The sequence below is a fragment of the Oncorhynchus mykiss genome, chromosome 5 (assembly GCF_057628025.1).
Source record: "Oncorhynchus mykiss isolate SJ-2025 chromosome 5, ASM5762802v1, whole genome shotgun sequence".
NCBI classification, from domain to species: domain Eukaryota; kingdom Metazoa; phylum Chordata; class Actinopteri; order Salmoniformes; family Salmonidae; genus Oncorhynchus; species Oncorhynchus mykiss.
In genome coordinates this window covers 1,456,910-1,474,479 of record NC_143026.1, presented here as the reverse complement: position 1 = coordinate 1,474,479, position 17,570 = coordinate 1,456,910, and the positions used below count along the sequence as shown (strand labels likewise).

The following is a 17,570-nucleotide window of genomic DNA, read 5'->3' as shown; positions in this document are numbered from 1 at the left end:
TGTTCTAGAACAACCTGGACATTATGCAGCCTAATAAACACTGTCCTGTTCTAGAACAACCTAGACATTATTCAGCATTATCCAACCTAATAAACCTGTCCTGATATAGAACAACCTAGACATTATGCAGCATTATCCAGGCTAATAAACCTGTCCTGTTCTAAAACAACCTAGACATTATTCAGCATTATCCAACCTAATAAACCTGTCCTGATATAGAACAACCTAGACATTGTTCAGCATTATCCAGGCTAATAAACCTGTCCTGATATAGAACCTGGACATTATCCAGGCTAATAAACCTGTCCTGCCAGCAAGATAAATCAGTTGTAGAACAGTAGAATACCACTTCGGTACAGAGCCATATTACACTACAGCAGGGCTCTGAGTCACAACAGCCTTAGAGTAGAGAGGGTCTGTAACAACATGTAGTGACATTGATAGGGGTCTGACTCACTTCAGATATGCAGGACTTCATCTTCAACATTGAGGTCAGTTCCTGTCGTGTCACATTGTCCCGCCTCCAATGCCTCACCCTAGACAACAAACATAAGATATTTCAAGATGAAGGAATTGTTCAATTCAGTTGTTAGAGAACATAGTAAACTGATGTAGACATGCAGGAGGACATATCTCACCACATGAGGACAAATAGAGAGGACAACAAGAAAATGATGATGACAGCAAACAGGGACAGAAATATCACCACTCCCAGACTACCACCATCATCCTCCGAATCTAGATGAGAGAGAGCAGGAGAGAGAGAACAGAAGACAGAGATCAGGAGAGAGAGGGAACAGAAGAGAGAAAACAGAAGACAGAGAACAGAAGACAGAGATCAGGAGAGAGAGGGAACAGAAGACAGAGATCAGGAGAGAGAGGGAACAGAAGACAGAGATCAGGAGAGAGAGGGAACAGAAGACAGAGATCAGGAGAGAGAGGGAACAGAAGACAGAGATCAGGAGAGAGAGGGAACAGAAGACAGAGATCAGGAGAGAGAGAGAACAGAAGACAGAGATCAGGAGAGAGAGAACAGACAAGTCCTCAACTGGCAGCTTCTTTAAATAGTACGTACAAAACACCCATCTCAACGTCAACAGTGAAGAGGTGACTCCTGGATGCTGGCCTTCTAGGCAGAGTTCCTCTGTCCAGTGTCTGTGTTATTTTGTCCATCTTAATCTTTTCTTTTTATTGGGCAGTCTGAGATATGGCTTTTTCTTTGCATCTCTGTCTAGAAGGCCAGCATCCCAGAGTCGCCTGTTCACTGTTGACTTTGAGACTGCTGTTCTGCGGGTACTATTTAATGAAGCTGCCAGTTGAGGACTTGTGAGGCGTCTGTTTCTCAAACTAGACACTTTAAAGTACTTGTCCATTTGCTCAGTTGTGCACCGGGGCCTCCCACTCCTCTTTCTAGAGGAGCCAGTTTGCGCTGTTCTGTGAAGGGAGTAGTACACAGCGTTGTACGAGATCTTCAGTTTCTTGGCAATTTCTCACATGGAATAACCTTCATTTCTCAGAACAAGAACAGACTGACGAGTTTCAGAGGAAAGGTCTTTGTTTCTGGCCATTTTGAGCCTGCAATTGAACCCACAAATGCTGACGCTCCAGATACTCAACTAGTCTAAAGAAGGCCAGTTGTATTGCTTATTTAATGAGCACAACAGTTTTCAGCTGTGCTAACATAATTGCTAAAGGGTTTTCTAATGATCAATTAGCCTTTTAAAATTATAAACTTGGATTAGCTATCACAATGTGCCATTGGAACACAGGAGGGATGGTTGCTGATAATGGGTCTCTGTATGCCTGTGTAGATATTCCATAATAAATCTGCCGTTTCCAGCTACAATAGTCATTTACAATATTAATAACGTCTATTTGATGTTATTTTAATAGACAAAAAAGTTGCTTTTCTTTCAAAAACAAGGACATTTCTAAGTGACCCCAAACTTTTGAACGGTAGTGTAAATAGAGACTGATGTATACAGAGACTGAAGTACATAGAGACTGATGTATATAGAGACTGATGTAAACACAGAGACTGGTGTATACAGAGAGTGATGTATACAGAGACTGATGTATATAGAGAGTGATGTATATAGAGACTGATGTATATAGAGACTGATGTATATAGAGATAGAGACTGATGTAAATAGAGCTGATGTATACAGAGACTGATGAAAATAGAGACTGGTGTATATACAGACTAATGTATATAGAGACTGATGTATATAGAGCTGATGTATATAGAGACTGATGTATACATGTATATAGAGACTGATGTATACATGTATATAGAGACTGATGTATATAGACTGATGTATATAGAGACTGATGTATACAGATACTGATGTATAAATGTATATAGAGCTGATGTATACAGAGACTGATGTATATATAGACTGATGTATACAGAGACTGATGTATATAGAGACTGATGTATATAGTGGCTGATGTATATAGAGACTGATGTATATAGAGCTGATGTATATAGAGACTGATGTATATAGAGACTGATGTATATAGAGACTGACGTATATAGAGACTGATGTATATAGAGACTGATGTATATAGAGACTGACGTATATAGAGACTGACGTATATAGAGACTGATGTATATAGAAACTGATGTATATAGTGACTGATGTATATAGAGACTGATGTATATAGAGGCTGATGTATATAGATACTGATGTATATAGAGCTGATGTATATAGAGACTGATGTATATAGAGACTGATGTATATAGAGGCTGATGTATATAGAGCTGATGTATATAGATACTGATGTATATAGTGACTGATGTATATAGAGCTGATGTATATAGAGACTGATGTATATAGAGACTGATGTATATAGAGACTGATGTATATAGAGCTGATGTATATAGAGACTGATGTATATAGAGCTGATGTATATAGAGACTGATTTATATAGAGCCTGATGTATATAGAGACTGATGTATATAGTGGCTGATGTATATAGAGACTGATGTATATAGAGGCTGATGTATATAGAGGCTGATGTATATAGAGACTGATTTATATAGAGCTGATGTATATAGAGCTGATGTATATAGATACTGATGTATATAGTGACTGATGTATATAGAGCTGATGTATATAGAGACTGATGTATATAGAGACTGATGTATATAGAGCTGATGTATATAGAGACTGATGTATATAGAGCTGATGTATATAGAGACTGATTTATATAGAGCTGATGTATATAGAGACTGATGTATATAGAGACTGATGTATATAGAGACTGATGTATACAGAAACAGAAGATATGGGCTGTTCTGGCTTAGAAAAAGCGACTTACTCTCTGACTTGGTGTTGGCTGTAGAGGGCTCCGCATCTTCGTCATTGTAGTCTACAGGGACGATTTGTTCAGTTGGATCTGCTGTGCAACCTGTGGGATTCACCACATAACGATGCTGTCTTTCACAGATAACACCGCTGACCAAGTAACTGTGTAACACTACGGAGAAATTAAAGTCTATTCAAACACTGTTCTGGGCCTAATAAAGGTCCAGTTGTAGACAGGTATTGGTTAAAAGTAGTGCAGTATATAGGGAATAGAGGGCCATTTGGAACACATTAGTACTATGTGCTAGTGTGTAGTATGCAGTAGTATTCTCACCGCTCCATGGCCAGGCCTGCAGCAGGGGGCTCCAGTCACTCCACTGGCTGTCTGGGTTGATCTCGTCCTGGGCTCTCACCTGTAGCTGGTGGGCGTGGCCAGCAAGGGCGTCGGTTATGAGCAGGGCACTGGCCTTAGACTCCACCTGGAGGGGGGGGGGGGGGGGGGGGGAGTAAAGGGGGGGAAGATAGATGAATTTAGAGGCCAAAACACAGTCAGATAGGAGGACTGAATGTAGACCAAACACAGTCAGATAGGACGACAGACTGTAGACCAAACACAGTCAGATAGGAGGACAGACTGTAGACCAAACACTGTCAGATAGGAGGACTGACTGTAGACCAAACACTGTCAGATAGGAGGACTGACTGTAGACCAAACACAGTCAGATAGGACTGACTGTAGACCAAAACACAGTCACATAGGAGAACAGACTAATACAATATAATTAGTGGGTAGGATAGTATAGGATCTGACTAATATAATTAGTGGCTAGGATAGTATAGGAACTGACTAATATAATATAATTAGTGGGTAGGATAGTATAGGATCTGACTAATATAATATAATTAGTGGGTAGGATAGTATAGGATCTGACTAATATAATATAATTAGTGGGTAGGATAGTATAGGAACTGACTAATATAATATAATTAGTGGGTAGGATAGTATAGGATCTGACTAATATAATATAATTAGTGGGTAGGATAGTATAGGATCTGACTAATATAATATAATTAGTGGGTAGGATAGTATAGGATCTGACTAATATAATATAATTAGTGGGTAGGATAGTATAGGAACCGACTAATATAATATAATTAGTGGGTAGGATAGTATAGGATCTGACTAATATAATTAGTGGGTAGGATAGTATAGGATCTGACTAATATAATATAATTAGTGGGTAGGATAGTATAGGATCTGACTAATATAATATAATTAGTGGGTAGGATAGTATAGGATCTGATTAATATAATTAGTGGGTAGGATAGTATAGGATCTGACTAATATAATATAATTAGTGGGTAGGATAGTATAGGATCTGACTAATATAATTAGTGGGTAGGATAGTATAGGATCTGATTAATATAATATAATTAGTGGGTAGGATAGTATAGGATCTGACTAATATAATATAATTAGTGGGTAGGATAGTATAGGAACTGACTAATATAATTAGTGGGTAGGATAGTATAGGAACTGACTAATATAAATAGTGGGTAGGATAGTATAGGATCTGACTAATATAATATAATTAGTGGGTAGGATAGTATAGGATCTGACTAATATAATATAATTAGTGGGTAGGATAGTATAGGATCTGACTAATATAATATAATTAGTGGGTAGGATAGTATAGGATCTGACTAATATAATTAGTGGGTAGGATAGTATAGGATCTGACTAATATAATATAATTAGTGGGTAGGATAGTATAGGAACTGACTAATATAATATAATTAGTGGGTAGGATAGTATAGGATCTGACTAATATAATATAATTAGTGGGTAGGATAGTATAGGATCTGACTAATATAATTAGTGGGTAGGATAGTATAGGATCTGACTAATATAATATAATTAGTGGGTAGGATAGTATAGGATCTGACTAATATAATATAATTAGTGGGTAGGATAGTATAGGAACTGACTAATATAATTAGTGGCTAGGATAGTATAAGAACTGACTAATATAATATAATTAGTGGGTAGGATAGTATAGGAACTGACTAATATAATATAATTAGTGGGTAGGATAGTATAGGATCTGACTAATATAATTAGTGGGTAGGATAGTATAGGAACTGACTAATATAATATAATTAGTGGGTAGGATAGTATAGGATCTGACTAATATAATTAGTGGGTAGGATAGTATAGGATCTGACTAATATAATATAATTAGTGGGTAGGATAGTATAGGATCTGACTAATATAATTAGTGGGTAGGATAGTATAGGATCTGACTAATATAATTAGTGGGTAGGATAGTATAGGATCTGACTAATATAATTAGTGGGTAGGATAGTATAGGATCTGACTAATATAATATAATTAGTGGGTAGGATAGTATAGGATCTGATTAATATAATATAATTAGTGGGTAGGATAGTATAGGATCTGACTAATATAATTAGTGGGTAGGATAGTATAGGATCTGACTAATATAATATAATTAGTGGGTAGGATAGTATAGGATCTGATTAATATAATATAATTAGTGGGTAGGATAGTATAGGATCTGACTAATATAATATAATTAGTGGGTAGGATAGTATAGGATCTGACTAATATAATTAGTGGGTAGGATAGTATAGGAACTGACTAATATAATATAATTAGTGGGTAGGATAGTATAGGATCTGACTAATATAATTAGTGGGTAGGATAGTATAGGATCTGACTAATATAATATAATTAGTGGGTAGGATAGTATAGGATCTGACTAATATAATATAATTAGTGGGTAGGATAGTATAGGATCTGACTAATATAATATAATTAGTGGGTAGGATAGCATAGGAACTGACTAATATAATTAGTGGGTAGGATAGTATAGGATCTGACTAATATAATATAATTAGTGGGTAGGATAGTATAGGAACTGACTAATATAATATAATTAGTGGGTAGGATAGTATAGGATCTGACTAATATAATTAGTGGGTAGGATAGTATAGGATCTGACTAATATAATATAATTAGTGGGTAGGATAGTATAGGATCTGACTAATATAATATAATTAGTGGGTAGGATAGTATAGGATCTGACTAATATAATATAATTAGTGGGTAGGATAGTATAGGAACCGACTAATATAATATAATTAGTGGGTAGGATAGTATAGGATCTGACTAATATAATATAATTAGTGGGTAGGATAGTATAGGAACCGACTAATATAATATAATTAGTGGCTAGGATAGTATAGGAACTGACTAATATAATTAGTGGGTAGGATAGTATAGGATCTGACTAATATAATATAATTAGTGGGTAGGATAGTATAGGATCTGATTAATATAATATAATTAGTGGGTAGGATAGTATAGGATCTGACTAATATAATATAATTAGTGGGTAGGATAGTATAGGATCTGACTAATATAATATAATTAGTGGGTAGGATAGTATAGGATCTGACTAATATAATATAATTAGTGGGTAGGATAGTATAGGATCTGACTAATATAATATAATTAGTGGGTAGGATAGTATAGGATCTGACTAATATAATTAGTGGGTAGGATAGTATAGGAACTGACTAATAATATAATTAGTGGGTAGGATAGTATAGGATCTGACTAATATAATTAGTGGGTAGGATAGTATAGGATCTGATTAATATAATATAATTAGTGGGTAGGATAGTATAGGATCTGACTAATATAATTAGTGGGTAGGATAGTATAGGATCTGATTAATATAATATAATTAGTGGGTAGGATAGTATAGGATCTGACTAATATAATATAATTAGTGGGTAGGATAGTATAGGATCTGACTAATATAATTAGTGGGTAGGATAGTATAGGATCTGACTAATATAATATAATTAGTGGGTAGGATAGTATAGGAACTGACTAATATAATTAGTGGGTAGGATAGTATAGGAACTGACTAATATAATATAATTAGTGGGTAGGATAGTATAGGATCTGACTAATATAATTAGTGGGTAGGATAGTATAGGAACTGACTAATATAATATAATTAGTGGGTAGGATAGTATAGGATCTGACTAATATAATATAATTAGTGGGTAGGATAGTATAGGAACTGACTAATATAATATAATTAGTGGGTAGGATAGTATAGGATCTGACTAATATAATATAATTAGTGGGTAGGATAGTATAGGATCTGACTAATATAATTAGTGGGTAGGATAGTATAGGATCTGACTAATATAATTAGTGGGTAGGATAGTATAGGATCTGACTAATATAATATAATTAGTGGGTAGGATAGTATAGGATCTGACTAATATAATATAATTAGTGGGTAGGATAGTATAGGAACAGACTAATATAATATAATTAGTGGGTAGAATAGTATAGGAACAGACTAATATAATATAATTAGTGGGTAGGATAGTATAGGATCTGACTAATATAATTAGTGGGTAGGATAGTATAGGATCTGACTAATATAATATAATTAGTGGGTAGGATAGTATAGGATCTGATTAATATAATATAATTAGTGGGTAGGATAGTACAGGATCTGACTAATGTAATTAGTGGGTAGGATAGTATAGGATCTGACTAATATAATTAGTGGGTAGGATAGTATAGGAACCGACTAATATAATATAATTAGTGGGTAGGATAGTATAGGATCTGACTAATATAATATAATTAGTGGGTAGGATAGTATAGGATCTGACTAATATAATTAGTGGGTAGGATAGTATAGGATCTGACTAATATAATATAATTAGTGGGTAGGATAGTACAGGATCTGACTAATATAATATAATTAGTGGGTAGGATAGTATAGGATCTGATTAATATAATATAATTAGTGGGTAGGATAGTACAGGATCTGACTAATGTAATTAGTGGGTAGGATAGTATAGGATCTGACTAATATAATTAGTGGGTAGGATAGTATAGGATCTGATTAATATAATATAATTAGTGGGTAGGATAGTACAGGATCTGACTAATATAATTAGTGGGTAGGATAGTATAGGATCTGACTAATATAATATAATTAGTGGGTAGGATAGTATAGGATCTGACTAATATAATTAGTGGGTAGGATAGTATAGGATCTGACTAATATAATATAATTAGTGGGTAGGATAGTATAGGATCTGACTAATATAATTAGTGGGTAGGATAGTATAGGAACTGACTAATATAATATAATTAGTGGGTAGGATAGTATAGGATCTGACTAATATAATTAGTGGGTAGGATAGTATAGGGTCTGACTAACATAATATAATTAGTGGGTAGGATAGTATAGGAACTGACTAATATAATATAATTAGTGGGTAGGATAGTATAGGATCTGACTAATATAATATAATTACTGGGTAGGATATTATAGGATCTGACTAATATAATATAATTAGTGGGTAGGATAGTATAGGAACAGACTAATATAATATAATTAGTGGGTAGGATAGTATAGGATCTGACTAATATAATTAGTGGCTAGGATAGTATAGGAACTGACTAATATAATATAATTAGTGGCTAGGATAGTATAGGAACTGACTAATATAATATAATTAGTGGCTAGGATAGTATAGGAACTGACTAATATAATATAATTAGTGGGTAGGATAGTATAGGATCTGACTAATATAATTAGTGGGTAGGATAGTATAGGGTCTGACTAATATAGTATAATTAGTGGGTAGGATAGTATAGGATCTGACTAATATAATATAATTAGTGGGTAGGATAGTATAGGATCTGACTAATATAATTAGTGGGTAGGATAGTATAGGATCTGACTAATATAATATAATTAGTGGGTAGGATAGTATAGGAACTGACTAATATAATTAGTGGGTAGGATAGTATAGGATCTGACTAATATAATATAATTAGTGGGTAGGATAGTATAGGAACTGACTAATATAATATAATTAGTGGGTAGGATAGTATAGGATCTGACTAATATAATATAATTAGTGGGTAGGATAGTATAGGAACTGACTAATATAATTAGTGGGTAGGATAGTATAGGAACTGACTAATATAATATAATTAGTGGGTAGGATAGTATAGGATTTGACTAATATAATATAATTAGTGGGTAGGATAGTATAGGATCTGACTAATATAATATAATTAGTGGGTAGGATAGTATAGGATCTTACTAATATAATATAATTAGTGGGTAGGATAGTATAGGATCTGACTAATATAATATAATTAGTGGGTAGGATAGTATAGGAACAGACTAATATAATTAGTGGGTAGGATAGTATAGGAACTGACTAATATAATATAATTAGTGGGTAGGATAGTATAGGAACCGACTAATATAATTAGTGGGTAGGATAGTATAGGATCTGACTAATATAATATAATTACTGGGTAGGATATTATAGGATCTGACTAATATAATATAATTAGTGGGTAGGATAGTATAGGAACAGACTAATATAATATAATTAGTGGGTAGGATAGTATAGGATCTGACTAATATAATTAGTGGCTAGGATAGTATAGGAACTGACTAATATAATATAATTAGTGGCTAGGATAGTATAGGAACTGACTAATATAATATAATTAGTGGCTAGGATAGTATAGGAACTGACTAATATAATATAATTAGTGGGTAGGATAGTATAGGATCTGACTAATATAATTAGTGGGTAGGATAGTATAGGGTCTGACTAATATAGTATAATTAGTGGGTAGGATAGTATAGGATCTGACTAATATAATATAATTAGTGGGTAGGATAGTATAGGATCTGACTAATATAATTAGTGGGTAGGATAGTATAGGATCTGACTAATATAATATAATTAGTGGGTAGGATAGTATAGGAACTGACTAATATAATTAGTGGGTAGGATAGTATAGGATCTGACTAATATAATATAATTAGTGGGTAGGATAGTATAGGAACTGACTAATATAATATAATTAGTGGGTAGGATAGTATAGGATCTGACTAATATAATATAATTAGTGGGTATGATAGTATAGGAACTGACTAATATAATTAGTGGGTAGGATAGTATAGGAACTGACTAATATAATATAATTAGTGGGTAGGATAGTATAGGATTTGACTAATATAATATAATTAGTGGGTAGGATAGTATAGGATCTGACTAATATAATATAATTAGTGGGTAGGATAGTATAGGATCTTACTAATATAATATAATTAGTGGGTAGGATAGTATAGGATCTGACTAATATAATATAATTAGTGGGTAGGATAGTATAGGAACAGACTAATATAATTAGTGGGTAGGATAGTATAGGAACTGACTAATATAATATAATTAGTGGGTAGGATAGTATAGGAACCGACTAATATAATTAGTGGGTAGGATAGTATAGGATCTGACTAATATAATATAATTAGTGGGTAGGATAGTATAGGAACAGACTAATGTAATTAGTGGGTAGGATAGTATAGGAACTGACTAATATAATTAGTGGGTAGGATAGTATAGGAACTGACTAATATAATATAATTAGTGGGTAGGATAGTATAGGAACTGACTAATATAATATAATTAGTGGGTAGGATAGTATAGGATCTGATTAATATAATATAATTAGTGGGTAGGATAGTATAGGATCTGACTAATATAATATAATTAGTGGGTAGGATAGTATAGGAACTGACTAATATAATTAGTGGGTAGGATAGTATAGGATCTGACTAATATAATATAATTAGTGGGTAGGATAGTATAGGATCTGACTAATATAATATAATTAGTGGGTAGGATAGTATAGGATCTGACTAATATAATATAATTAGTGGGTAGGATAGTATAGGATCTGACTAATATAATTAGTGGGTAGGATAGTATAGGAACTGACTAATATAATATAATTAGTGGGTAGGATAGTATAGGAACTGACTAATATAATATAATTAGTGGGTAGGATAGTATAGGAACTGACTAATATAATATAATTAGTGGGTAGGATAGTATAGGAACTGACTAATATAATTAGTGGCTAGGATAGTATAGGAACTGACTAATATAATATAATTAGTGGGTAGGATAGTATAGGATCTGACTAATATAATATAATTAGTGGGTAGGATAGTATAGGAACTGACTAATATAATATAATTAGTGGGTAGGATAGTATAGGATCTGACTAATATAATATAATTAGTGGGTAGGATAGTATAGGATCTGACTAATATAATATAATTAGTGGGTAGGATAGTATAGGATCTGACTAATATAATATAATTAGTGGGTAGGATAGTATAGGATCTGACTAATATAATATAATTAGTGGGTAGGATAGTATAGGAACTGACTAATATAATTAGTGGGTAGGATAGTATAGGAACTGACTCATATAATTAGTGGGTAGGATAGTATAGGAACTGACTAATATAATTAGTGGGTAGGATAGTATAGGATCTGACTAATATAATTAGTGGGTAGGATAGTATAGGATCTGACTAATATAATATAATTAGTGGGTAGGATAGTATAGGATCTGACTAATATAATTAGTGGGTAGGATAGTATAGGAACTGACTAATATAATATAATTAGTGGGTAGGATAGTATAGGAACTGACTAATATAATATAATTAGTGGGTAGGATAGTATAGGAACTGACTCATATAATTAGTGGGTAGGATAGTATAGGAACTGACTAATATAATTAGTGGGTAGGATAGTATAGGATCTGACTAATATAATTAGTGGGTAGGATAGTATAGGATCTGACTAATATAATATAATTAGTGGGTAGGATAGTATAGGATCTGACTAATATAATTAGTGGCTAGGATAGTATAGGAACCGACTAATATAATATAATTAGTGGGTAGGATAGCATAGGAACTGACTCATATAATTAGTGGGTAGGATAGTATAGGATCTGACTAATATAATATAATTAGTGGGTAGGATAGTATAGGAACCGACTAATATAATTAGTGGGTAGGATAGTATAGGATCTGACTAATATAATATAATTAGTGGGTAGGATAGTATAGGAACTGACGAATATAATATCATTAGTGGGTAGGATAGTATAGGATCTGACTAATATAATTAGTAGGATAACTGACTGCCATAATATAATATTCAGTATGATGACTAGAGGAACTGACGGTAGACCAGATGCTGGATCCTACAGGATGGTAGGGAGGGGAGAGGTGATGACTAGAGGAACTGACGGTAGACCAGATGCTGGATCCTACAGGACGGTAGGGAGGGGAGAGGTGATGACTAGAGGAACTGACGGTAGACCATATGCTGGATCCTACAGGACGGTAGGGAGGGGAGAGGTGATGACTAGAGGAACTGACGGTAGACCAGATGCTGGATCCTACAGGATGGTAGGGAGGGGAGAGGTGATGACTATAGGAACTGACGGTAGACCAGATGCTGGATCCTACAGGATGGTAGGGAGGGGAGAGGTGATGACTAGAGGAACTGACGGTAGACCAGATGCTGGATCCTACAGGACAGTAGGGAGGGGAGAGATGTTAAATAGAGGAACTGATGGTAGACCAGATGCTGGATCCTACAGGACAGTAGGGAGGGGAGAGATGTTAAATAGAGGAACTGATGGTAGACCAGATACTGGATCCTACAGGACAGTAGGGAGGGGAGAGGTGATGACTAGAGGAACTGACGGTAGACCAGATGCTGGATCCTACAGGACGGTAGGGAGGGGAGAGATGATAAATAGAGGAACTGACGGTAGACCAGATGCTGGATCCTACAGGATGGTAGGGAGGGGAGAGGTGATGACTAGAGGAACTGACGGTAGACCAGATGCTGGATCCTACAGGACAGTAGGGAGGGGAGAGGTGATGACTAGAGGAACTGACGGTAGACCAGATGCTGGATCCTACAGGACGGTAGGGAGGGAGAGATGTTAAATAGAGGAACTGATGGTAGACCAGATGCTGGATCCTACAGGATGGTAGGGAGGGGAGAGATGTTAAATAGAGGAACTGATGGTAGACCAGATGCTGGATCCTACAGGATGGTAGGGAGGGGAGAGGTGATGACTAGAGGAACTGACGGTAGACCAGATGCTGGATCCTACAGGACGGTAGCGGAGCTGGAAGTGGAGGGGGAAGGGCACAGCGTCGTGGATCCAGGAGGCAGGGTTCGTCCAGTACACCTGGAGCCTCATGGGATATCCTACCATCCCCACTGCTGTTACTGCCTCTGGGGGGTCTGGCTGCACTGTAGATACACAGAGAGTGGGGTGAGAGGGGGGGTGAGAGAGAGGGAGAGGTGAGGGGGGTGAGAGGGAGAGGGGGTGGTGAGAGGGAGGGGGGGTGAGAGGGAGGGAGGGGGGAGAGAGATAGAGAGAGAGAGGGGGGAGAGAGATAGAGAGAGAGAGGGGGGAGAGAGAGAGAGAGAGAGAGAGAGAGAGAGAGAGAGAGCGAGGGGGGGGGGGGAGAGGGAGGGAGAGGGAGAGAGAGAGCGAGCGAGAGAGCGAGAGAGTGAGAGGGGGGGTGAGGAACACACTATTAAAGATACACACAGACAGAAGGCAGTTAAGACTCAATAACTAACACTTGTGATGACTGAAGACACAAAATGACAAGGTTATTAAATAACGTTAGGGTAAGACAGACAGACGCAGTAAGACCAACACAGAAAGAGATCAGAGGTTGACCTACAGACACACTGTCCAGATGAGAGGTTGACCTACAGAGAGGTTGACCGACAGAGAGGTTGACCTACAGAGAGGTTGACCTACAGAGGTTGACCTACAGAGGTTGACCTACAGAGGTTGACCTACAGAGAGGTTGACCTACAGAGAGGTTGACCTACAGACACACTGTCCAGATGAGAGGTTGACCTACAGAGAGGTTGACCTACAGAGAGGTTGACCTACAGAGAGGTTGACCTACAGACACACTGTCCAGATGAGCGGTTGACCTACAGAGAGGTTGACCTACAGAGAGGTTGACCTACAGAGACACAGCGGGAAATGTGAAGGTGACCTACAGACACACTGTCCAGATGACTAATATAATGTAATTAGTGGGTAGGATAGACACAGACACACAGCGGGAAATATGAAGGTGACCTACAGAGCTTGTGGAACTTGACCTGAATGATGGTGGTCTGTGACCCCAGAGGGTTGGTCTCGGTGATGTTGATGTAGTGGTAGAGCTGCCACATGGCAGGGTCTGTGATGATGCACTGCTTCTGGGGAGGGGACGACACCACACACATCCTCACCTGGCTCTTATTACCCCTGGAGGGGGGAAGAGGACAGGAGGAAGGAGAGGAGGGAGAGAGGTGGTTATTCACTTGTGGTGCTGCTGGGAAGGAGACACCCCTAGAGGGGGGTAGAGGACAGGAGGAAGGAGACACCCCTAGAGGGGGGTAGAGGACAGGAGGAAGGAGACACCCCTAGAGGGGGGTAGAGGACAGGGGGGTAGAGGACAGGAAGAAGGAGAGGAGGGAGAGAGGTGGTTATTCACTTGTGGTGCTGCTGGGAAGGGGACACCCCTAGAGGGGGGTAGAGGACAGGAGATGAGGAAGGAGACACCCCTAGAGGGGGGTAGAGGACAGGAGAGGAGGAAGGAGACACCCCTAGAGGGGGGTAGAGGACAGAACAGGAGGAAGGAAAGGGAGAGAGGTGGTTATTCACTTGTGGTGCTGCTGGGAAGGAGACACCCCTAGAGGGGGGTAGAGGACAGGAGAGGAGGAAGGAGACACCCCTAGAGGGGGGTAGAGGACAGGAAAGGAGGAAGGAAAGGGAGAGAGGTGGTTATTCACTTGTGGTGCTGCTGGGAAGGAGACACCCCTAGAGGGGGGTAGAGGACAGGACAGGAGGAAGGACAGGGAGAGAGGTGGTCATTCACTTGTGGTGCTGCTGGGAAGGAGAGAGATCAATTAATAACAACATAATTTCCGCTCCTGTCAAACTGAGTCTGTAAGTATCAAGCTCCCTGTCAAACTGAGTCTGTAAGTATCAAGCTCCCTGTCAAACTGAGTCTGTAAGTATCAAGCTCCCTGTCAAACTGAGCCTGTAAGTATCAAGCTCCCTGTCAAACTAAGTCTGTAAGTATCAAGCTCCCTGTCAAACTGAGTCTGTACGTATCAAGCTCCCTGTCAAACTGAGTCTGTAAGTATCAAGCTCCCTGTCAAACTGAGTCTGTAAGTATCAAGCTCCCTGTCAAACTGAGTCTGTAAGTATCAAGCTCCCTGTCAAACTGAGTCTGTACGTATCAAGCTCCCTGTCAAACTGAGTCTGTAAGTATCAAGCTCCCTGTCAAACTGAGTCTGTAAGTATCAAGCTCCCTGTCAAACTAAGTCTGTAAGTATCAAGCTCCCTGTCAAACTGAGTCTGTACGTATCAAGCTCCCTGTCAAACTGAGTCTGTAAGTATCAAGCTCCCTGTCAAACTGAGTCTGTAAGTATCAAGCTCCCTGTCAAACTAAGTCTGTAAGTATCAAGCTCCCTGTCAAACTGAGTCTGTACGTATCAAGCTCCCTGTCAAACTGAGTCTGTAAGTATCAAGCTCCCTGTCAAACTGAGTCTGTAAGTATCAAGCTCCCTGTCAAACTGAGTCTGTAAGTATCAAGCTCCCTGTCAAACTGAGTCTGTAAGTATCAAGCTCCCTGTCAAACTGAGTCTGTACGTATCAAGCTCCCTGTCAAACTGAGCCTGTAAGTATCAAGCTCCCTGTCAAACTAAGTCTGTAAGTATCAAGCTCCCTGTCAAACTGAGTCTGTAAGTATCAAGCTCCCTGTCAAACTGAGTCTGTAAGTATCAAGCTCCCTGTCAAACTGAGTCTGTAAGTATCAAGCTCCCTGTCAAACTGAGTCTGTAAGTATCAAGCTCCCTGTCAAACTGAGTCTGTAAGTATCAAGCTCCCTGTCAAACTGAGTCTGTAAGTATCAAGCTCCCTGTCAAACTGAGTCTGTAAGTATCAAGCTCCCTGTCAAACTGAGTCTGTACGTATCAAGCTCCCTGTCAAACTGAGCCTGTAAGTATCAAGCTCCCTGTCAAACTAAGTCTGTAAGTATCAAGCTCCCTGTCAAACTGAGTCTGTACGTATCAAGCTCCCTGTCAAACTGAGTCTGTAAGTATCAAGCTCCCTGTCAAACTGAGTCTGTAAGTATCAAGCTCCCTGTCAAACTGAGTCTGTACGTATCAAGCTCCCTGTCAAACTGAGTCTGTAAGTATCAAGCTCCCTGTCAAACTGAGTCTGTAAGTATCAAGCTCCCTGTCAAACTGAGTCTGTAAGTATCAAGCTCCCTGTCAAACTGAGTCTGTAAGTATCAAGCTCCCTGTCAAACTGAGTCTGTAAGTATCAAGCTCCTTGTCAAACTGAGTCTGTAAGTATCAAGCTCCCTGTCAAACTGAGTCTGTACGTATCAAGCTCCCTGTCAAACTGAGTCTGTAAGTATCAAGCTCCCTGTCAAACTGAGTCTGTAAGTATCAAGCTCCCTGTCAAACTGAGTCTGTAAGTATCAAGCTCCCTGTCAAACTGAGTCTGTAAGTATCAAGCTCCCTGTCAAACTGAGTCTGTAAGTATCAAGCTCCCTGTCAAACTGAGCCTGTGTCTCAATGTATGAGTGCTGATCTAGAATAAGCTCCCCCATGTCAATGTTACTATGATCTGAAAGGAAGACATGATCCTACTCTGAGGGTGTTTTCACATATTGTCCTCTTTAAAATAACCCATCTCAGTTCTCTTTAAAGTGAATTCTGGGGGGGGGGGGGGGGGGCAGAACTCAGTTCTCTTTGCGTTCACACTGCCTTTGAATTAGGACTCAACTCTTTTGCCAGTTTACTTCACCTATTTGGTGAACCAAGTCCTCTTTGCATTTACATAGCTATGTTTAGAAAGGAACCAAGATTTTTTTCCAAAATTCCCACAATGCACTCTAGGATTTTACAAAGTGCAGGACAAGCCATTCCATCAGAATGCATTATTGGACAGCTAGACATGCCTACTGTTACAAAGTGCAGGACAAGCCATTCCATCAGAATGCATTATTGGACAGCTAGACATGCCTACTGTTACAAAGTGCAGGACAAGCCATTCCATCAGAATGCATTATTGGACAGCTAGACATGCCTACTGTTACAAAGTGCAGGACAAGCCATTCCATCAGAATGCATTATTGGACAGCTAGACATGCCTACTGTTACAAAGTGCAGGACAAGCCATTCCATCAGAATGCATTATTGGACAGCTAGACATGCCTACTGTTACAAAGTGCAGGACAAGCCATT

General features: G+C 38.0%; 1 protein-coding gene across 13 annotated transcripts in view; it reads right to left on the bottom strand.

Moving 5' to 3' along the window:
• LOC110524930 (interleukin-11 receptor subunit alpha) overlaps window positions 1–17,570 on the bottom strand; it is a 65,033-nt gene that overhangs the window by 9,402 nt on the left and 38,061 nt on the right. For 8 of the 13 annotated variants that reach the window (XR_016495808.1, XR_016495809.1, XR_016495810.1 and 5 more), the window contains exons 6-11: window positions 14,408–14,574; window positions 13,381–13,547; window positions 3,646–3,790; window positions 3,325–3,414; window positions 639–738; window positions 458–536 (exon numbers count right to left, since the gene is read on the bottom strand). Coding sequence is in view for 5 of the 13 variants with exons in the window: in XM_036976611.2 (XP_036832506.2) it covers window positions 458–536; window positions 639–738; window positions 3,325–3,414; window positions 3,646–3,790; window positions 13,381–13,547; window positions 14,408–14,574 (748 nt within the window). In the remaining 8 variants the exon portion in view is untranslated. Of the gene's footprint in view, window positions 1–457; window positions 537–638; window positions 739–788; window positions 1,435–3,324; window positions 3,415–3,645; window positions 3,791–13,380; window positions 13,548–14,407; window positions 14,575–17,570 lie in introns of those variants that run through there. The other 5 variants (XR_016495814.1, XR_016495815.1, XR_016495813.1 and 2 more) reach the window with 3 other exon arrangements.